General features: G+C 39.9%; 6 protein-coding genes across 7 annotated transcripts; 4 read left to right on the plus strand and 2 right to left on the minus strand.

Annotated features, from left to right (window-relative positions):
* Positions 1-629: 629 nt before the first annotated feature.
* Positions 630-3499, plus strand: LOC117571916 (mitoguardin). Its single transcript, XM_034254397.2, has 3 exons — positions 630-1163; positions 1248-2459; positions 3190-3499. The coding sequence occupies exons 1-3, from the start codon at positions 1104-1106 to the stop codon at positions 3496-3498; spliced, it is 1581 nt and encodes a 526-aa protein (XP_034110288.1). The 5' UTR covers positions 630-1103; the 3' UTR covers position 3499.
* A 337-nt stretch (positions 3500-3836) lies between these two features.
* Positions 3837-5458, plus strand: LOC117571953 (uncharacterized). The gene is made up of 3 exons (XM_034254455.2): positions 3837-3986; positions 4051-4332; positions 4390-5458. The coding sequence occupies exons 1-3, from the start codon at positions 3909-3911 to the stop codon at positions 4594-4596; spliced, it is 567 nt and encodes a 188-aa protein (XP_034110346.1). The 5' UTR covers positions 3837-3908; the 3' UTR covers positions 4597-5458.
* On the minus strand, positions 5114-8486 carry LOC117571963 (uncharacterized). The gene is made up of 4 exons (XM_034254466.2): positions 8329-8486; positions 5909-6060; positions 5653-5838; positions 5114-5576 (listed from the first exon to the last, which is right to left on the minus strand). Exons 2-4 carry the CDS (start codon positions 6023-6025, stop codon positions 5397-5399), a joined length of 483 nt encoding a protein of 160 aa, XP_034110357.1. The 5' UTR covers positions 6026-6060; positions 8329-8486; the 3' UTR covers positions 5114-5396.
* Positions 8487-10275: 1789 nt separating this feature from the next.
* Positions 10276-12697, minus strand: LOC117571924 (hsc70-interacting protein 1-like). 2 transcript variants are annotated; one of them, XM_034254420.2, is made up of 3 exons: positions 12410-12697; positions 12186-12331; positions 10276-12102 (listed from the first exon to the last, which is right to left on the minus strand). In XM_034254420.2, the coding sequence occupies exons 1-3, from the start codon at positions 12577-12579 to the stop codon at positions 11120-11122; spliced, it is 1299 nt and encodes a 432-aa protein (XP_034110311.1). In that variant the 5' UTR covers positions 12580-12697; the 3' UTR covers positions 10276-11119. The 2 variants fall into 2 exon arrangements, with proteins under 2 accessions (XP_034110311.1, XP_034110302.1); XM_034254411.2 differs by having other exon boundaries at positions 12186-12334; positions 12410-12695.
* Positions 12698-12814: 117 nt separating this feature from the next.
* On the plus strand, positions 12815-14526 carry LOC117571946 (zinc finger C4H2 domain-containing protein). Its single transcript, XM_034254443.2, has one exon. It carries the CDS (start codon positions 13043-13045, stop codon positions 14066-14068), a length of 1026 nt encoding a protein of 341 aa, XP_034110334.1. The 5' UTR covers positions 12815-13042; the 3' UTR covers positions 14069-14526.
* A 228-nt stretch (positions 14527-14754) lies between these two features.
* LOC117571937 (dnaJ homolog subfamily C member 22) lies at positions 14755-16582 on the plus strand. The gene is made up of 2 exons (XM_034254431.2): positions 14755-15081; positions 15140-16582. Exon 2 carries the CDS (start codon positions 15152-15154, stop codon positions 16397-16399), a length of 1248 nt encoding a protein of 415 aa, XP_034110322.1. The 5' UTR covers positions 14755-15081; positions 15140-15151; the 3' UTR covers positions 16400-16582.
* The last annotated feature ends 972 nt before the right edge of the window (positions 16583-17554 follow it).

Consider the following 17554-nt stretch of genomic DNA (forward strand, 5'->3'; position numbering starts at 1 on the left):
ACAGCGGCCGTGGACGTCGACTCTGGCGACGCTGGCAGAGCGGCTGGCAGCAGCAGCAATGGCATCCGGCGCAGCGTCCGACAGTTTGGCAGAGCTCGATTTTGATTTGATATAGTACATAGTATATTACAAATATCACTTGGAGACAAGAACATTAGTTTTGTGTTTAATGTGAAAATTATGCCTGCTTTTGAAACGTGAAACGAGAAAACGCTCTTTACTTGCACAATTAATAATTGGCGCAACAAAATCGGCGTCGCCGATTCGGGAGCACAATGGTTCCTTTTGTATTTTGCTTCATTTTTACATTACATTTGAAATTTTCTATATTTTCACGTTATTATTAACATTATCATTCCAAATTACGAATAACTTAAATAAAACTGAATTTAAATTTGAATGCAGTTAAGTTATCGCGCTGAAATTTGAAATTTTAAACATAACGGTTACTAAACAGTTGCAGGCGCTGGTTCACGGATTGTAGCAGTGCAGCGTAACAGTTTGCTGTTAACGCAGCTCAACAGGCGGCGCGTTAACAGTGCTATTAACAGAAAGGGCGGAACAACAACGGAATAATTGCGCTCAAAATGCGCCGAACTAGTTCGGTTAGCTGGTCGGCTAGTTCATTTGAACAAGCTCGCCGCCGTAATTTGGAATTTTTTTGTAGGCCAAACGAAATAGTGATGCAATTTTGTTGTTTTGAACGGGGAAAGTGAAAGTCGGTGATTTGATTGCGCTCTCTATTGACAATCATAGAAACGTGGTGGCGGTGTTTGGTGCTGCTGGTGTTTGTAGTTATCAAAACCATTCCAAGCACTTGGACCGACGATAACACAGAGAGCAGCGCTTCGCTTCGTTCAAAAGCGGTTCCAAAAGGTCAACAACAAAAAGCACGAGGGACAAGGGGGCAAAACAAAACACGCGATCTGCCGGGAGAGAGAGAGAAGTGTAAAACGGCAGTCGCCAATGTGCACGCGACTTGGAAAGTTGCGCGCGTAACTGCGTCCAGCCCAGTTTAACCTCAAAGCACGCACAAAAGCGGAGACCACAAATCCAGCATCTGCCAAAAACGCAATTCACAATCCTCAAAAATATTCCACAGCATGCAGCGCCTGATGCCGGCTGGATGGTGTTTACCCTTTAGGGTATCCACCACCACAAAAGTGAGTAGCCAGCCAGCTAGCGCATGCCAGCAGTGAACGATGTTTTGAAAACAACTAACAATAACTTTCTCTTCTCGCCGTCAGGTGGTGCTCTTCTCCCTAACTGCCGGTGTGGCGCTTATGGGCGTCTTATCGCGATTCCTACGGCGTCGCAAACCGCCGCGTCCCACACGTCGTCCCAGAAAGTATACGGGTCGTCGCACCCGAAATAGCATGCGCAGTCCCAACGATCTGGCATCGATAGCCGGCTCCAAGGCGTCGGCAAGATCGGGCAGCCCGGTGGGTTCAACTCTCGCCTATTCGGATCGCCTGTCGCTGGCATCGGGCTCGATTGGTGTCGGTGCCCAGATCAACAATCAGAACCTCACCGGGCCCGTGGGCATGACACAGCTAACCGCACAGCAATTGGGTGTGATGGGCATGGAAGCGTTGGATACAGTTATTAACTTTTGGGAGGATGCGCTGGCCGCTCACTATTCGCCGGGCGGTGTGCCCGCCTCGTTGACCACAGCGGAGGACTCGGAGTTCTGTCGCGAAATACAGAATCTGCTGGAGATGTCCTATACGCTACAGGAGCAGAGCGAACTGCTCTTTCTCGATCAGCGTTCGGTGCTTTTCCGCGAGGAACATTCCATTGATGAGGCCGAGGAGGATGGATTTGTTGCTGCCGGCGATAATAATGATGACGACGATCGGCACTCGAGGAAATCGGGCAGCGTGCTCAGTCGCGCTGGCTCTGATCCCAATTTCGATTCGGCGGAAAGTTTCGCCTCGGCTTTGGATCAAGTGGCTGATCTACGTGAGTTCGATGGCTTCATTGAGACGGCATACGAGGAGTATCCGCTATTCCAGACCGCGCTCAGGCATCACGACGAGTACACGGTGCCATGTCGCACCATACGCTCCGAATTGATGCACTGCAGCAGCGACACCGAGTATTTGGCCAAGTTGCATTGCGTGCGGCTCGCCTTTCAGTTTCTCTTCAAGGATGCGGCCGTGGGTCAATGGATCTGCGATGCCGGTCGGCAAATACTGACCGATCTGTTGTGCCTGAGCGATAAGGACACCAAGGAGTTTCTCGTTGGCTACGAGGATATGGTCAACTTCCTGCACGATCCCAACAATTGGCCGTGCATTCAAATGGAGCTCGAACAGCGCAACGTCAAGGCAATGACATTCTACGACATTTGCCTGGACTTTATCATTCTGGACTCGTTTCGGGATCTCGATGCGCCGCCAGCCAGTGTCACAGCTGTTGTCCAGAATCGTTGGCTATCCAATGGATTCAAAGAGACGGTAAGAAATTATATTTTTGTGGTAACAAACTTTCAGTTTACGTAGCGTAATAAGCGAAGTTTTTAGGGATCAATTATTTAGAAGATTTTCTACTTTTTCAGTTAAATCACTTGTTTCAAGATAACTAAGATATTCTAATACAAGTATAATCAGCCAATTTGACAACAAGTATAATTTTCTTCAACCAGTTTGAAATATAATAGAGGAAAAAAAAAAATATATTAAGAAAAACATAAAAAGAATAGAAATACATATATAGGAAAAGGATATAAAGAAATCTATATTATAAAATATAAAACAACAAATATTAAACCAGTTTGAAATATAATATAATAGAGGAAGAAAAAATGTATTATGAAAAACTTAAAAAAAAAAAAAAGAAAGTAAATTAAACCAGAATGAAAGGAATATAATAGAGAAAAATATATATTATGAAATAATAAACAAAAAGAAAGAAAAACAATTAAACGAGTTTGAAAGAAGCGTAGACAGAGAGAAAGACATTATGAAATAAGAAACAAAGAAACAAAAATTCTCTTAACTAACCTGTTCTAAGCAAACAGCTCTTCACACATAAGGCTATAATCACAGGTCAATGACTTTTTGATTGTTTCACTTTCGCTAATTTAATAATAAATCTATAGTATTCGCTTCACACACACACGAAATTGAAAGTATTTGTTTAGCATATAAATTGAATTTGTCTTAATAATCACATTTCTTTTCGTAGGCACTTACGACGGCCGTTTGGTCGGTGTTGAAAGCGAAGAAGCGAATGTTAAAGTTCCCCAATGGATTCATGGCACATTTCTATGTGATATCGGAGCAAATATCACCGTTGATGGCGTGGGGCTTCTTCGGACCCAATGAGAATTTACGCGACATTTGCCACTATTTCCGGGAACAATTGCTGTCCTTTTTGGATGACATCTACAGCTTCCAGAAGAGTCGATTCACCACCATCGAGGAGTTCTCGGAGGATGTGCTGAAGCACATGCAGACGCGTGTCAATAATATTGGCGTCAAGTTTAGCCAGTAGACGAACTGAAGAGGGCGGGACGGGGGGTAAATAGAATTCTGATTAGTTGTAGTTATAATTGGGATTATTATTGTTTGTTCAGTTAAGGATTATGGCTCAACAAAAGGACATGGCCAAAGCGTTTTGTTTTATCTGCTTTGATCGCTTTACACTCCCAACAAAAAAACAAAAACAACGTTGACTAATTTTAATAGACACACGCATACATTAAAACTCACACACATATTATGATTAAGAGAATCGCATTAAAGTCGCCCAAAAACAATTGTAAAATAAAACTGAAAACTGTTTACTTGACTGTCGCCGTGCAAAGCAAATGAAAGCAGCTGTCAGCGCCAAACAGTTGGCGTCTCCAATTGCAACAGCCGCCAGCAAGCTGGCTGATATTATCCTCTTGACTTGGCCAGTCAATGTTGGCAACTCGTCTCCACAAGATGTGCTGCAGAGGCTTGGGCTTCAGCACCGGATTCGTGGCCTTCTGTGCATTTGTAAGTAGCAAGAAATCAAACATTGCTTTGCTCCTATATCTTAAATTAATTTATTGTCCTGCAGATCTGTTGCTTTGCTGCACTGCACATTCTCAACAAGATTGTGCATATCGATGAGAAGACAGCCCAAAGCACCGAGTTCCAATTGCCATTCGATGCAAGAGATCGCTGCCAGCAGACCTTCATTGTGGATGGTGCGGAGGGCGGAGCACATCTCACCTGGCTGGAATTGTTCTACATGAAGTGGACCCTTGTGCTGACCATTTGCTATACGTTCACGGTCATGGTGCTGATACGTGCCCAGTACTTGAGTCATTTCGATATCAATTTCATTACCTCGAATGCGGTAAGCAACATTAAGTTTATCGTTTATTCAACTTCCAACTCTGTGGTTTTCATGTAGATGATGTTGGTGGGCGGCGTTTTGTCCGTGGTGCTGTTCAGTGCCACCGTTATACTGCATGACAGGATGCCCTTTATGGAGGACTGGTGCAATCAGTTTATCGTTGGATTCATGTATTTCATTGCCATCAATATCTGTGTCGCTGTTGTCTTCTTTCTCATCCACTCCTGTCAATATTACTTTCAAATGGAGGACAACGGCATCTGAGCTTCTTCACACACTTTATAGCCACAAACAGTTACTAAAACTAGCTTTACAAAAGAGGGTATAAAGTAACTAAATTTCTTTATCAATCCGAGTCGAACAATTTCATTGTAAATGAACACAACTGCATTTGTGTACTAATAAGGTGTATATTTATTTATTGCGTAGTGGAAAATTGACTATATTCATTCTGATCTTATTACGAGAACTTTTTCATTTGACTACATTTATTCCAATAAGTTTAATCGAACTGAGACGCACACGAGTTCAAACTAAAATTGTTTGTATATACTACAACTAAGAGTTTGTATTTGCTTCGTTAGTAGAACTCACTTTATTATGATTCTATAAATAATATTGTTATGCAAAACTTGGCAATTGTTTATATCTGGTTACACAGATATTTTCCCCTACATTTATTTAAAATAAAACCAAATTTGTATACAAAAAAAAAGAACATATAGACACGTTTATTCGAATACATGGTACAAAAAAACGACAGACGAGTGATAAAAAAAAATTACAAAACATAATAATTATTTTAATAATAATGATAATAGTAGTATTATGCATATGTAGCGCCACAATTATTTGAACAGTGCAACAAAGAGACTCTCTGTATATTGGCTTGTGCGTTATCTTTTTAGCCGATTCTGATTCATGATTCTTGATTTTCTGATTCCGATTCTGATTGAGATGAACTGTTTTGTTACATTACATTACATTGATTGACTTGCTCGAAAGTGATGCGCTCTCACTCTCGCCCTCTCTCTATCTCTCCGTTTCGCTTAAATGCCTCAGGCTTAAATGCCGCGATATGATCGATGTGCCAGGAATGCGCTTATGAAGTACAGCACCGCATTGACCAGGCCCAAAATGCCGGCTGCCATGTAGGAATCATGCTTGTAATCCTTCAACTTGATCAGCAGCAGGGCGGATGAGACAACCAACAGTATAGCAGCCACCGAATGATAGATTAGTTCCTATATTAAAAGAAAAAGAAGAAGAAAAACATTACAATTATTGGGAATCCAATCGATTCAATTGATCATCACTTACATAGATCGTTTTGGCGATCAGACCGCCCGTGCTCAACGATGTGAGACAGGCGAGGAATAAACAAAATGTCCCTATCATAAACGTTGTGGCCATCAGGTAATGGAACAAATCCTGTGGGCGATAAGTAGCAAAATACCTTGCATCAAAGTTGATGGCCATTATGGTGACAATGGCGACGCCAATGATCTGCATGAGAATGAAAATAGTTAGAAGTGATGATATATAGTACATATTTATGCATGTATTTCTCACTTACCAGCTCGAAGAGCTTCAGAAGACCAGGGAACGTCTTGAGGTAGCCCGTATTCAGCACAATATAGGAGGTGTTGGTGGTGCTGGTCGTTGTGCGTGTTATGGTCACGGAGTGAGACATCTTGGCGGTGGTTGGTTAAGGTGGGTTGGTTGGGACTGGTCGGAATAAATGAGAAATGAGCAAACACAATGAGTCACAAATTGAATATACATAATTATTAACCCTAGTTTTCAATTTAATCAGAATAAAAACCCTGAAGCATTGAAGCGATATAACACCAAATTAAATTTGAAAAAAAAAATCCGACTTTTATCTCGAACTTATATTATTTTCTAATATCAATAAAGTTTGATATATATTATATGTATATCAAAGTATATTATTCATAAATCTTAAATAGATTTCTAATTTTTATAAAGTACAATTTATGATTAATAAATACAATAATCAGACCATTATTAATAATTTCATATATGTTATTTAAAGAATAATTCTGATTAAATTTGTGTTATTTAATTATTTATATTTTAACCGAAAGTATAAATAATTTTATAACTGTAATTCTAAGAAATATTAATATTTAAAAGATACTTGCGCATTACTTGGGTTATTTTTATAAAGTTTCAAACTGCAATTAAATGCTGCAAGTGCATAGATATTTGTTTTTCTATCATTTTTGTTGTTGTTTTGTTGAATGTGTTGCCCTAGCCACGCCCATTGTTGCCTCTAAAAGTGTTGTATTTTTGGCCATAGATTTTGTTATTATTTTTTGTCTAAAATTAAACATTTTCAATGCCGGCCTCGATGAACGCCAAATGCTATTGAAACATCGCAGGAGAAACTAGAAATTCTATTTACTGTCTATTCTACAGATTGCTTGGCTATATACAAATATGTATGTGTGTATTGGCATGACTGTATCTGTAATTTGTATGTCTCTCATCTCATCTCTATAGCTGGTGTCGTGACGTCATGGACTTTATGGTCGCTGGCTTTTGTGTTTTCAGCAATATTTCGATGGAAACATGAAAATCTGTTGAATCTACGACTATATATATGTATGTGTATATAGGTCCATATTATGAATATCTACGCGTGGACTCACATATACATACATATGCATATATATATATGTAGATATCGCTCTATATGTATTTTCGAAATGGGGGCGCGCATTAAAGTATTTTTTTTTTTTGCGCAAAGTGTTGAGCGAGTGGAAGCAATTGGCGATGTCTTATAGATCGAAATGTGTGTACTTTATAATATATACATACATATTATTTCAAAATCTGATGATGTACTACTCTACTCGACTCATCTTTCCAATTTGATTAGAATTTCCCGAAATCACGATATCTATTTGCAAGAATAACAATGAAAATAGGTCTAGACCAAAAGCTTATCACATTTCATGTTGTTTTCTCAGGCGCTGTCGCCAGGTCTATAAACGAACGGCATTAGTCAGTATCAGAGGCTGAGAATTTAGATCCCCTAAGTCAAAACAATGACGCCATACCATCTATCCATCCATACCATTCATCAATCAACCATTCCAAAGCAAACATCAATTCAGTCAGCCGTGATGACGTAACAATTTACAAACATCGCCTCAAATGTGGAGACATTGAAATTCAAGTTTTTTTTTTTTTTTTTTTGAAAATGCCCAACCCTCGACAATAACAACAACAGCGAAACGAAGAAGAATTCAAAACAAACCGAACCACATTTTGATGCTGATTAGTGAGCGGATTTCCGTTGCGCTCTCGAGGGCTGCATAATAATTTTTGAATGTTTTTTTTTCTAGTCTTTTGAAACCACAAAGCACAACAAAAAATGTATATGTCGAGAAAAACAAAAACAATATCACAAGAGGCGCCGGTTTCTTTCATTTTTTGTTAAAAACATATCATGATATCATTCGCCAACTATGTGTAAGACAAAAAGAACGAAGAACAGCTTTTTAAACAACATTTTCGGGGGGGAAATTAGATTCCTCGTAGCCACGAATTTTTGATAACAGTAATTGCCACAGTGAGTCTGAGCAGTTGTGCTGCACATTTTGTGTGTAGGCAACACTGCATTACGCAGCTTGTGCGACATTCCAAGGTAGAGTGAGATCATCATCATCAAAGGTTTGTTTGTTTATGACCTGATTGCTTACTGATTTGACCATCATTTAATCATCGTTTTTTTTTTGCGTTAGCCACACCTTAGTATTCTAAGATTGTTGCTTGATTTTCTTTTTTTTTTTTTTGTTAACACACTCACACACACACACCAATTTTGAAAAAGAACATACATACATATATACAAATGTTTTACTGTATAAATCATACGATCGAAAAAAAAGTATAATTTCGATTTACTTATAGTATGTATGTAGAACTTAAGGCATGCGATCGTCGTTGTCGTCGTGTGCTTACTTTTTGGACTCACGAAATAATCCGTTGATTTAGTTTAAAGAAGCTTGTTCTTTTGTTTTTGTATTCGGAAAACGTTCGTTGTCGAATTTCGAGAATTGTTTTTTATTTTGATATTTTTGCGTCTTGGCGCGCTCACGTTTAAAACGAAACTGAAACTACGAAAATATTTTCAATTTCGTTTACGCCTTTTTGTTGCTTTTGCCAGCAATGGCCACAGGCAACGTCGGCGTCAACGCACACGCCAGCAGCGTCAAAATATACAAGCACGTACAAATCAACAACAAGTTGCTGTTGTTGTTGCTGCTGCTCCTACTGCTGCTGGTTGGAGCAGTAAGCAACAGTAGCGTCGTCGCTGTGGAGCGACTCATTCAGCGCAACGATGACGTCATTATGTCACTAAACCAAGCAGCACAGCCACAATACAATATGAAGCACAAGCAATCGCAATCGCTATCGAAGAAAACAATGTCGAGCGACGTTTTTTTTTTACTATTATTATTATTATTGTGCATAGTAGCCTTAACACACCCCGACACGCACAGGTCGCCATTGTAAAGCTTTTAAATGTCTCATCACCCATTTACAAATTATCTCCAATAAGAAGAGAAAGCTTCTTGAGGGGGAGAGCAAAAGTGCCCTACATGCTGCTGCTTTTGTTGTTGTCCTGCATTTGCCGCTATCTCATAGACATTCTGACTCACTCGCTGTGCAAGTGAGAGAAGAGTTTGTAGAGTGGGAGAGCGCCGAATGAGTAATGCAATAGTAAAACAGGTGTATGTATGTATGGCTATGTGTGCATACTCGTATGTATTAACTGCGCTGTGTGCTGCTGCTCTCTTTTAGCCTCAAGGAGAACGTGAGCAAATTTCAAAAATGTATGAGACGTTTATGAATTAGCTTGTCTCCATGATGTCGTCACACACACTACGATGCAAATGTGTGCAGTTATCGATACGATTCATCGTTATCAAGTACAAGCACAGAGTCATGCACATTGCCTTCAAGTTTAATTGTTAATATGCAAATTACAAGTTGGGCGTAGTAAGAAGCATTTTATAATTGCCAGCGCCACTCAAACAGACAACACAACATAACTTACTTATTGTGTCATTGTTAATTCATTCTTAAAAATAGCACACGGTGTTATTGTGCTCCTGGCCTACTGCCTACTTCAAGGCGTTGCAGCTATCAATAAAAAATATGACAATCTATATTCTTATAATGTATTTTAACTGAATGATTCAGGTTAAATTAATATATTTTCAATAGCAATTGTTTTTTTTCAACTTTTTTACGTTTGCTTTAAAATAATTAGGGACCCAAAAAAAGTATTTTTAGTAAAAGTAATAAAAATGTTAGAACAAAAAAGCATAAAAGGAATAGGACAAAGTACGGTAAATCGGATAATACAATAGACTTTAATTTAAAATTTTGGTGATACAAATAAAATTTTAAAACAGGATGTTTTTTTATTATTATTAAATTTGAAGAGTTTTTTTTTAAAATATGTACTAATAGTTATAATGCAAATAAATAAAGCATAGCTCTTGCTGATTTTTTTTTTGTATAATAATTACAAAACTCGAAATATATTTTTTTGTACAACAAAATATAAATAAAAACAAAATGCAAATATACATTATTTTTTGCTCACCTGATATGTACTTATATTGGGGCTGTTTGCAAAAACCAAGAATTTTATCACTTTTTAATCACTGCAAATATTTTTCTTACCACTCCCAAAAGAGAAGGTCTTTGATCTCGTCTCTGAAAAGTATCAAAATGCTGGGAATGATACATTTTCTTGCTGTTGGAGATTCGTTCCGATTATTAGATAAGGCGAGTTAAGTGACCCATTGCGCCATTAAAACGAATTTCAATTCCGATTTACATTAATTGATTTTCTTTTATATTTTGTTTTGTTTCATTTTTGTCGGGTGAACAATATAGTATTATAATGGGTTGGTGAAGATGTGATGAAGTTGAAGTTGTGGAACGTAGATTTTTGGGAATTTTGCGAATTTATATTGGCCAAATTGGGAGGTGGGAAATGATGATTGTGAATATGTGTGATGCGTTTGTTGTGTGTGTTAAATGACTGATAAATGCATTTTTGCTTATTGCTTATTAATTCAAATCCTACGTTCAGTACACAAATTATCTCCACTTCAATTACATTCGTGAGTTTTTTGCTCTTCTTGTTAATGTTTGCATGTATGTGTTATGTGTGTGTGTGTGTATTGTTTATTCCTTCTCAATATTGGGTTAGAATTAAGGCTAATCGTTTAATGTTGTGTAATTATTGTATTTGCTTTTGCTTCTCTTTGTTTTCATTTCATTTTTCCCACGTGCTTTAGTTTTTCCTCATTTCGAGCGTTAGTTCAACTAGATATCATATCGATATATTTATATATTAATATATCAATTTAAATTTATATATGTATATGTTAATAAGGAAACATGTTTGTTGCTCTTCTCATTTTTTCTGTCGTATTCTTTGTGTTATGGCAAAGTTAACGCTGTTCATTAACATACAGCAGCGCATCGCAACATTTCAAATTATTCAAATTATTTTTTGTTTTTGTTGTTGTTACATTTAAAGTCTTTTCCCATTCCTTTAGCTATCCTTTTCTCTTTAGTGTGTTTCTTTGCTTGCTGTCTTGCTCTTTTTCATGTGTTTCTTTGTTTGTTTTTGTTTATATGTGTGCAATTGTTTTTGGTAAATGTTTCGATTGTAATTGTAATTGTTATTGTTGTTGTGTTGCTGCTGTTGTCAAGCTGTGTAGACTTTCTAGTCGAGTCCATCATCCACAAAGTCCGCCTGCTTTTTGGGCTTTGGTGCCTCGCTGCTATTTGTTGATGACTTGCCCTCCGCATCGCTGCCCGAAGGATTCGAATTGTTACCAGCAGCATCGCTGGCAGCTGCTCCAGCAGCTCCTTCGCCACCGGGGAAACCGCCCGGGAAGAAGGTCTTCATCAAATTGGACACCTTGGGGTTGCCAATGTATTTGGAGAATTTGGCCGGATCGCCCAAAATGTCCTCCATGGCCGCAGCAACCTCAGGATCCTTCATTTTCGACATCAAATCGCCCATATCAAATCCAGCCGGCATGCCACCAGCTCCAGCGCCAGGGAAGCCGCCAGCACCTGGGAATCCACCAGCGCCAGGGAAACCACCAGCTCCAGGGAAACCACCAGCACCTGGGAAACCGCCAGGGAACGAGCCACCCGCAGCACTCTGCTGCTTGGCTTGCTCCTTGCGAGCACGACTCTGAGCACGCTGGCGATTCTTGATGTCACGCTCCGCCTGCTTGCGTTCCTGCTTGATGCGATGCTGCTCAATCTTCTGGGCATTCGGTGTGACTTCGCGCAGCCACTCATCGGCCTCCTCATCAAAGTCCAGTTTGCATGCCTGACGCAAATCCTTTGCGGACTTCTCGAACTCTCCCAACAAGCGATGGGCACGTCCACGGAACTTGTAGGCGGCCGCCGAATCGCAGTTAAGTTCAAGAGCCTTGTCGCAGTCGCGAATACAGGCATTTGGTTTCTTCAGCTTGAGGAATGCCTGGCCACGCTTGGCATAGAATAAAGCATTGCCCGGATTGAGTTCAATGGCCTTGCTGTAGAAGCTAATGGCCTCATCGAATTTCTGTTCGCCATAGGCGGCAGCTGCCTGGGAACGCAAATCGCCAGCCTGATCGATTTCCTCTTCCGTCGGCTCTTTGGACGAATCCCCCATAGGCTGGGCAGCATCTTTGTCGGCTTCAATGACGCCTGACAAACAAACAAAAAAAAAAACACGTGATTGTAAATGTATAAGTAGATATGTGGGTATGTATAAGTTATAGTATTTTTACCTTCCATATCCAGTTCAATGTCTGATTCAGGCTCCGATTCATTGGAGTCGCTTTCCTCGGAATCATCCTCATCGGCTTTAGCCGAAGGAGCATCAGCAGCCGGCTTTGCTTTGGCACCGCCAGCATCGCCACCAAATGGACATTTGCTGCTGTTATATATATATATATATATACATATACATAATTAGCCTAAGACTTACACACAAACATAAGCACACACTTACCCCGCTTCCGGCATCTTGAAGTCACCATCGGGCACCTTGCCGCCGAACTTCTCCACGAAATCCTTCACAAACTGCAGTTGCGGCATATTCAACACCGTTGGATTTGTGTTCACAAACTCGATGAAGCTCTTCAGCTTAAGCAAATCTTCATGTTGTATTGGCGCCGCCATTACTATTAATATTCTCGAATTTTCGCACACACAAAAAAAAACACGAACTCAAATAAGTGCAAGTTGTGCTCAGAAGTCTAATAAAATTCTTGCTTCTTTTTTTCTCCGGTTTTTCGTCAGTGTGACTGCACGACTATTGTGTTAAATGACATCAAAAGCACAGGGTTGCTGTGATATAATAATCGATGAGCAGAAAAATGCGCACTACTTGTGTTGGTGAGCAGCCCTGGCTGATGAAAGCAGTGTAGCCCTGCTCGAAATACACAAAGCAAAAGTGAAAAAAGAGAGGCATACAAAAATAATCACAAAAAAAGAAAATTCAATGAAAGAAAAGTTGAATGCAGCAACAAACAGAATATAATACAATTAAACTGCAACTCGTAATAAGTGAAGTGCCTGTGAACAGTTAAACGACACCAACAAATTATCCAAGCAAAAAGAAAAAACAAAGTCACAACACAAAATGGCCACCAGCGAGATTTCGAGCTCCAATGAGCGACACTATTATGCGAAGCTGGAGGCCATCAAGGACATAAGGGACAAAACGCTGACGCTGGAGAAGCTCAAAGTGCGCATTATTAAGGAAGTAAAACTAAGCGACGACGAGGAAAAGTGCCTCGATGAATATCGCAAGGAAATGGAACATCTGCTCGAAGAGAAAATGTCACACGTGGAGGAACTACGTCAAATCCATGCCGACATCAACGACATGGAGAATATCATCAAGCAAACGAAGGAGAATCAAACGCGCTCATTTGACATGGCCAATCGTGTCTACGAGGAATATCTGGCGCTTAAATATCAAATCGATCACATGCGACGCGATTACCTAGGTCTCAGTCCTTTGCGTGATCTACATGAGGAGGAGGGCAGTCCCATCTCTAAGGATCGCTTCCAAACGAATTTCCTCAAGGTGGCCGCCCAATCAGCAGCCGCCGCTGCTGCTGCAGCGGCTGCCGCAGCCGCAGCTGCCTCACAGCCTGCTTCGTTGGCGCGTCCTCATGCCCGGCATCCATTGATGCCGGAGGCGACGGTCACCGCTTTGCCACCGAATGCCGCAGCTGCGTCTGCAGCTGGTGGCGGCGGCAGCGGTGGAGGAGCTGGAGGACCAGGAGGCGGCGGTGGTGGTGGCGTTCCTGGTGGACATGCATTTATGCCGCCAGCTCCTCCGGGTGCAGCGGGCAGCGCTGGCGCTGCAGCAGCTGCGGCTGCTGTGGCTGCGGCACGCTTGGGTAAAACAGATTTCTCGGCACCGCCGCCACCGCCACCCTCGGCAACAAATCGTCTGCAGCAATCGCCATCGATTGGCATGGGACATCATCCGTCATTTCGCTCAGATTTCAATGTGAATCTGCGTCAGCAGCCGCCACCCATGAAGTCCTGCTTGTCGTGCCATCAGCAGATTCATCGCAATGCGCCAATTTGTCCACTGTGCAAGGCCAAGTCGCGTTCCCGCAATCCCAAAAAGCCCAAAAAGAAGAATAACTAAAATGGGAGGGGAAAATGGTCAAGAACTCAACTCACAAACTCAATAATTACAACTTGAAAAGCCAATCGGGCATTATACTAAATTGTAGTATGCATATATATGTTCCATGTATTGAATTGGAATCATTTCACAATTAACTGTTTTTTTTTTATTTTATTATAATTTTTTATTTATTTATTAACACAATGAAAGTATTACAATTTTTTTCTCATAACCAATTAGCTTGTAAGGTCGCTAAAAAACTAAAAGAAAAAAATGAAAAAAAAAAATAATGTTCTCATATTTTCGTGTCATTATGATTATTATTAATATTATTATTATTATGCTTATGTTAATATTATTAAATTGTAAGTGAGAATGCAAATGTAGATATTCTACATATTAAACAATAAGCGAAATACAGTGTCAAATTGAACTTTAAAAAAAAAACTACAATTTTTTTACATGTAAGCCAGTATCAATTAGTAAGTTAATAAAATGCAATTTTTAAATAAAAAAAAAACAATACAAAAATTTAACATTTTTTATAATACAAAATCAATGCTATACGCAACTATCGCAGTGCAAGTGCAATCGATGTTTAAAAAATGATCAAATCATCGTGTTAGTGTCATCGATATATCGGTAGCGCAAACCGGCCAACCGATCTGCCTTCAAACGATAAGCGAAAGAAAGTACGAAGCGCAAGCGATGACAGACGAAGAAGCAACAGGCTCAAAACTGGGCTCATTCTTGTAACGACAACAAAAAGCGAAAGACGAAAACGCAGCGCGGCGTGCAATAATAGTGGTAGCATTATATTTATTAAAACCTCAAGCGTTAAGAACCAAAAACGTTTTTGGAACGCATCACTGCGGTTGTAACTGTTTTTTGTTTTTGTTTTTGTAACTGAGCTGTTGTTGTCGTGTGTGTTGCCGTTGTTGTTGGTGCAACTGCGTGCACAGAATTTGTGAAAAGAGAAAGTTTTCTTTGGCAGCAGTAAATATAAAAAGCTGAATTGGGTTAAACAACAAGTAAGTGTTGGAATTTCACCACAGCATAAGATCAACTAAAATATAAGTATTTTAATAGTTTTAAACAAAAATGGGAACCAAACAAACTGTGGCGCCTGGCAGCCAAAAGGTGGCCAAGCAACAAGTCAAGAATGTTTCAACTTCCCCCACTTCCGCAACGACTTCCGCGTCTACTTCCAATACGGACTCAAAGAAAAATGGACGTCGCCATCAGGAGGCAAATGCGTTGCCACCACAAAAATCGGTGATCGTCGCCTATGTGCTTTGGCTATTTGGCGGCATCTTTGGTCTGCATCATTTGTACTTGCATCGCGATCGTCACGCCTTTATCTGGTGGTGCACACTTGGTGGCTACATGGGCGTCGGCTGGCTCAGCGAGATCTTCATGATTCCGGAGTATGTCCGCGATGCCAACGAGCATCCGCAGTTCGTGCAGAGTTTCGTGGCCAAGCTGCAGGCGTATCAACGTCCACCGTATTCGGCGAAACGTTTCCTTGGCCAGATCATGATTGGCTATCTGTTTGGCCAGCTGTTTGCCTCGGCCATACCACAAACCATTGTTGCGGGCATCGATTTCAGTTGGCTGCACTGGCTCATTCCGCTCTTCATCTCGCTGGGCATCTGGACGGTGGGCAACATTGGACGCGAATGCGGCGTTTTGTGGCCCTGTTTGCTGGGCGCCTTTGTCACGTATCCAGCGCGTTATTTCATCTACGATGAGACATATTCGCTGCTATTGACGGCACTGGTCTCTGCCCTGGCTTTCGATGCAGTGTCCAAGCAGTGGCGTCGCACGCCGCCGCGTCGTCGCAGTCCCACGGAACGCACCCTGAAGTTTACGGGAGCTCTGTGCATTTATCTGGGCGTCTGGGGCTGTGTGATCTTCTTCAATGGCACCATACCCGACGAGGATGGCGGCGAAGTGCCCATACATGAGGCATTGCACAACTTTTTGGCCTCTGCCTGGTGGACGGATCTGAAGCAGGCCCTGCTCGACACCTACAATTATGCCCAGCACCATGGCTGGTATGAAACGTGGCGCGAAGTCTTCGAGAGCATGGATGTGGATGGAGAGCGCAATGCGTACAAAGTGCTGGGCGTTAGTGCGACAGCATCGCAGGCGGATATTACGGCCGCGTATCGCAAGCTCTCCAAGGAGAACCATCCCGATAAGGTCAAGGATGAGGCGTTGCGTCCGGCGGCTCATCAGCGTTTCATTGAGATCCAGCAGGCGTACAGTGTGCTGAGCAAAATCAAATCGAATCGACGACGCAAGAACAAGCAATCCAACAGCGATGAGGATGCCATTGTCCTTTAATGTTAAGTCGTAATCTTAAGTCGAAACTAGACGAATGTGCTTTTATGCATATCATATTTTAAATCAAGTCCAATGTGTAGATGACGTGGCCAAATCAAATCAGAGAGAGAGCGTGACTTGTCACAACAACAAGACCATTTGAGGCCACATTGCACTTGGTAATAAATTAACAATATTTATTTATTTATTTTTATCTTAACACTTGTCATTTGTGTTAGTCACGAATTGTGCAACTCTCGCTCGATGTGTCTTATCTCCACTGTTAAAGTCGCTGCTAGGAAAGGCTCATTATACAATCCGACTTCCATTTCGCTGTCTGTATTACGACTTGGACAACTTTGTTAATTATGCAATTTTAGTTATTTAAGTTAGCAGTTCAAATCTGACCTAAAGTCTCAACTTCTAAGAACATTTCCAAACATAGTTTTCACAATTAAAATACTGGTGCAATCCATTAATATTTAAATAATACTCTAATAGATGCGTATAATGTTTAATTATTTATTTTAGTCAATATAAAATAATACCTGGATTTGCATAAACAAAATTGTATTTATTTTTAAATCTTACAAATGTATTTACGTAAAGAATGTTCGATATATATTTGATCAAGATCAGATATTTTATTTTATTAAATAAAGTTTTTCTCGTATAAGCATTTGCAATCTATTGTTTTTTTTTAAGAATATTGAAAGAAAACATAATTTTTTTCAAATATTTATATTCATTTATTTATTTTCATATTTTACATAATATAATGAACTACTTAAAGAGCTAATCAAAAAAAAAAAAAATGTAATGTATATATATAATATGCATTATAATTATATTTTGTTTTGTTTTCATTTGTTTTTCTTCTCATTTGTTTATGTTTTAAATAAAACGACAAAAATTTAAATGTATATATTGTGTCTTTGCAACATTATTAATTCACAATAATAATTAATAATCATTGCAGTTGTTGTTGTTGTTGTTGCTATTACTTTGTTCCAAAACACAAAACTCAAAAAATATTTTTCATTTGTTTTTTTTTGTTTGTTTTTTTTTTTGTATGCAAAAAAATGTAAATAAAAAAACAGGAAACAATAACTCACTTAAATTTAGTTTAAAACATAATACTGAGCAAAAAATGTATTTATCATTTTGCATGCTATA

This window comes from Drosophila albomicans, chromosome X, assembly GCF_009650485.2.
Source record: "Drosophila albomicans strain 15112-1751.03 chromosome X, ASM965048v2, whole genome shotgun sequence".
Classification (NCBI taxonomy): domain Eukaryota; kingdom Metazoa; phylum Arthropoda; class Insecta; order Diptera; family Drosophilidae; genus Drosophila; species Drosophila albomicans.

Coding starts and splice junctions, on each gene's coding strand:
- LOC117571916 (XM_034254397.2), top strand. CDS start 1,104: ATGCAGCGCCTGATGCCGGCTGGATGGTGTTTACCCTTTAGGGTATCC. Junction 1,164..1,247: donor GGGTATCCACCACCACAAAA/GTGAGTAGCCAG, acceptor TCTCGCCGTCAG/GTGGTGCTCTTCTCCCTAAC. Junction 2,460..3,189: donor CCAATGGATTCAAAGAGACG/GTAAGAAATTAT, acceptor TTCTTTTCGTAG/GCACTTACGACGGCCGTTTG.
- LOC117571953 (XM_034254455.2), top strand. CDS start 3,909: ATGTTGGCAACTCGTCTCCACAAGATGTGCTGCAGAGGCTTGGGCTTC. Junction 3,987..4,050: donor TCGTGGCCTTCTGTGCATTT/GTAAGTAGCAAG, acceptor ATTGTCCTGCAG/ATCTGTTGCTTTGCTGCACT. Junction 4,333..4,389: donor ATTTCATTACCTCGAATGCG/GTAAGCAACATT, acceptor GTTTTCATGTAG/ATGATGTTGGTGGGCGGCGT.
- LOC117571963 (XM_034254466.2), bottom strand. CDS start 6,025: ATGTCTCACTCCGTGACCATAACACGCACAACGACCAGCACCACCAAC. Junction 5,839..5,908: donor TTCTGAAGCTCTTCGAGCTG/GTAAGTGAGAAA, acceptor ATTCTCATGCAG/ATCATTGGCGTCGCCATTGT. Junction 5,577..5,652: donor TGATCGCCAAAACGATCTAT/GTAAGTGATGAT, acceptor CTTTTAATATAG/GAACTAATCTATCATTCGGT.
- LOC117571924 (XM_034254411.2), bottom strand. CDS start 12,579: ATGGCGGCGCCAATACAACATGAAGATTTGCTTAAGCTGAAGAGCTTC. Junction 12,335..12,409: donor TTCAAGATGCCGGAAGCGGG/GTAAGTGTGTGC, acceptor TATATATAACAG/CAGCAAATGTCCATTTGGTG. Junction 12,103..12,185: donor CATTGAACTGGATATGGAAG/GTAAAAATACTA, acceptor TTTGTTTGTCAG/GCGTCATTGAAGCCGACAAA.
- LOC117571946 (XM_034254443.2), top strand. CDS start 13,043: ATGGCCACCAGCGAGATTTCGAGCTCCAATGAGCGACACTATTATGCG.
- LOC117571937 (XM_034254431.2), top strand. CDS start 15,152: ATGGGAACCAAACAAACTGTGGCGCCTGGCAGCCAAAAGGTGGCCAAG.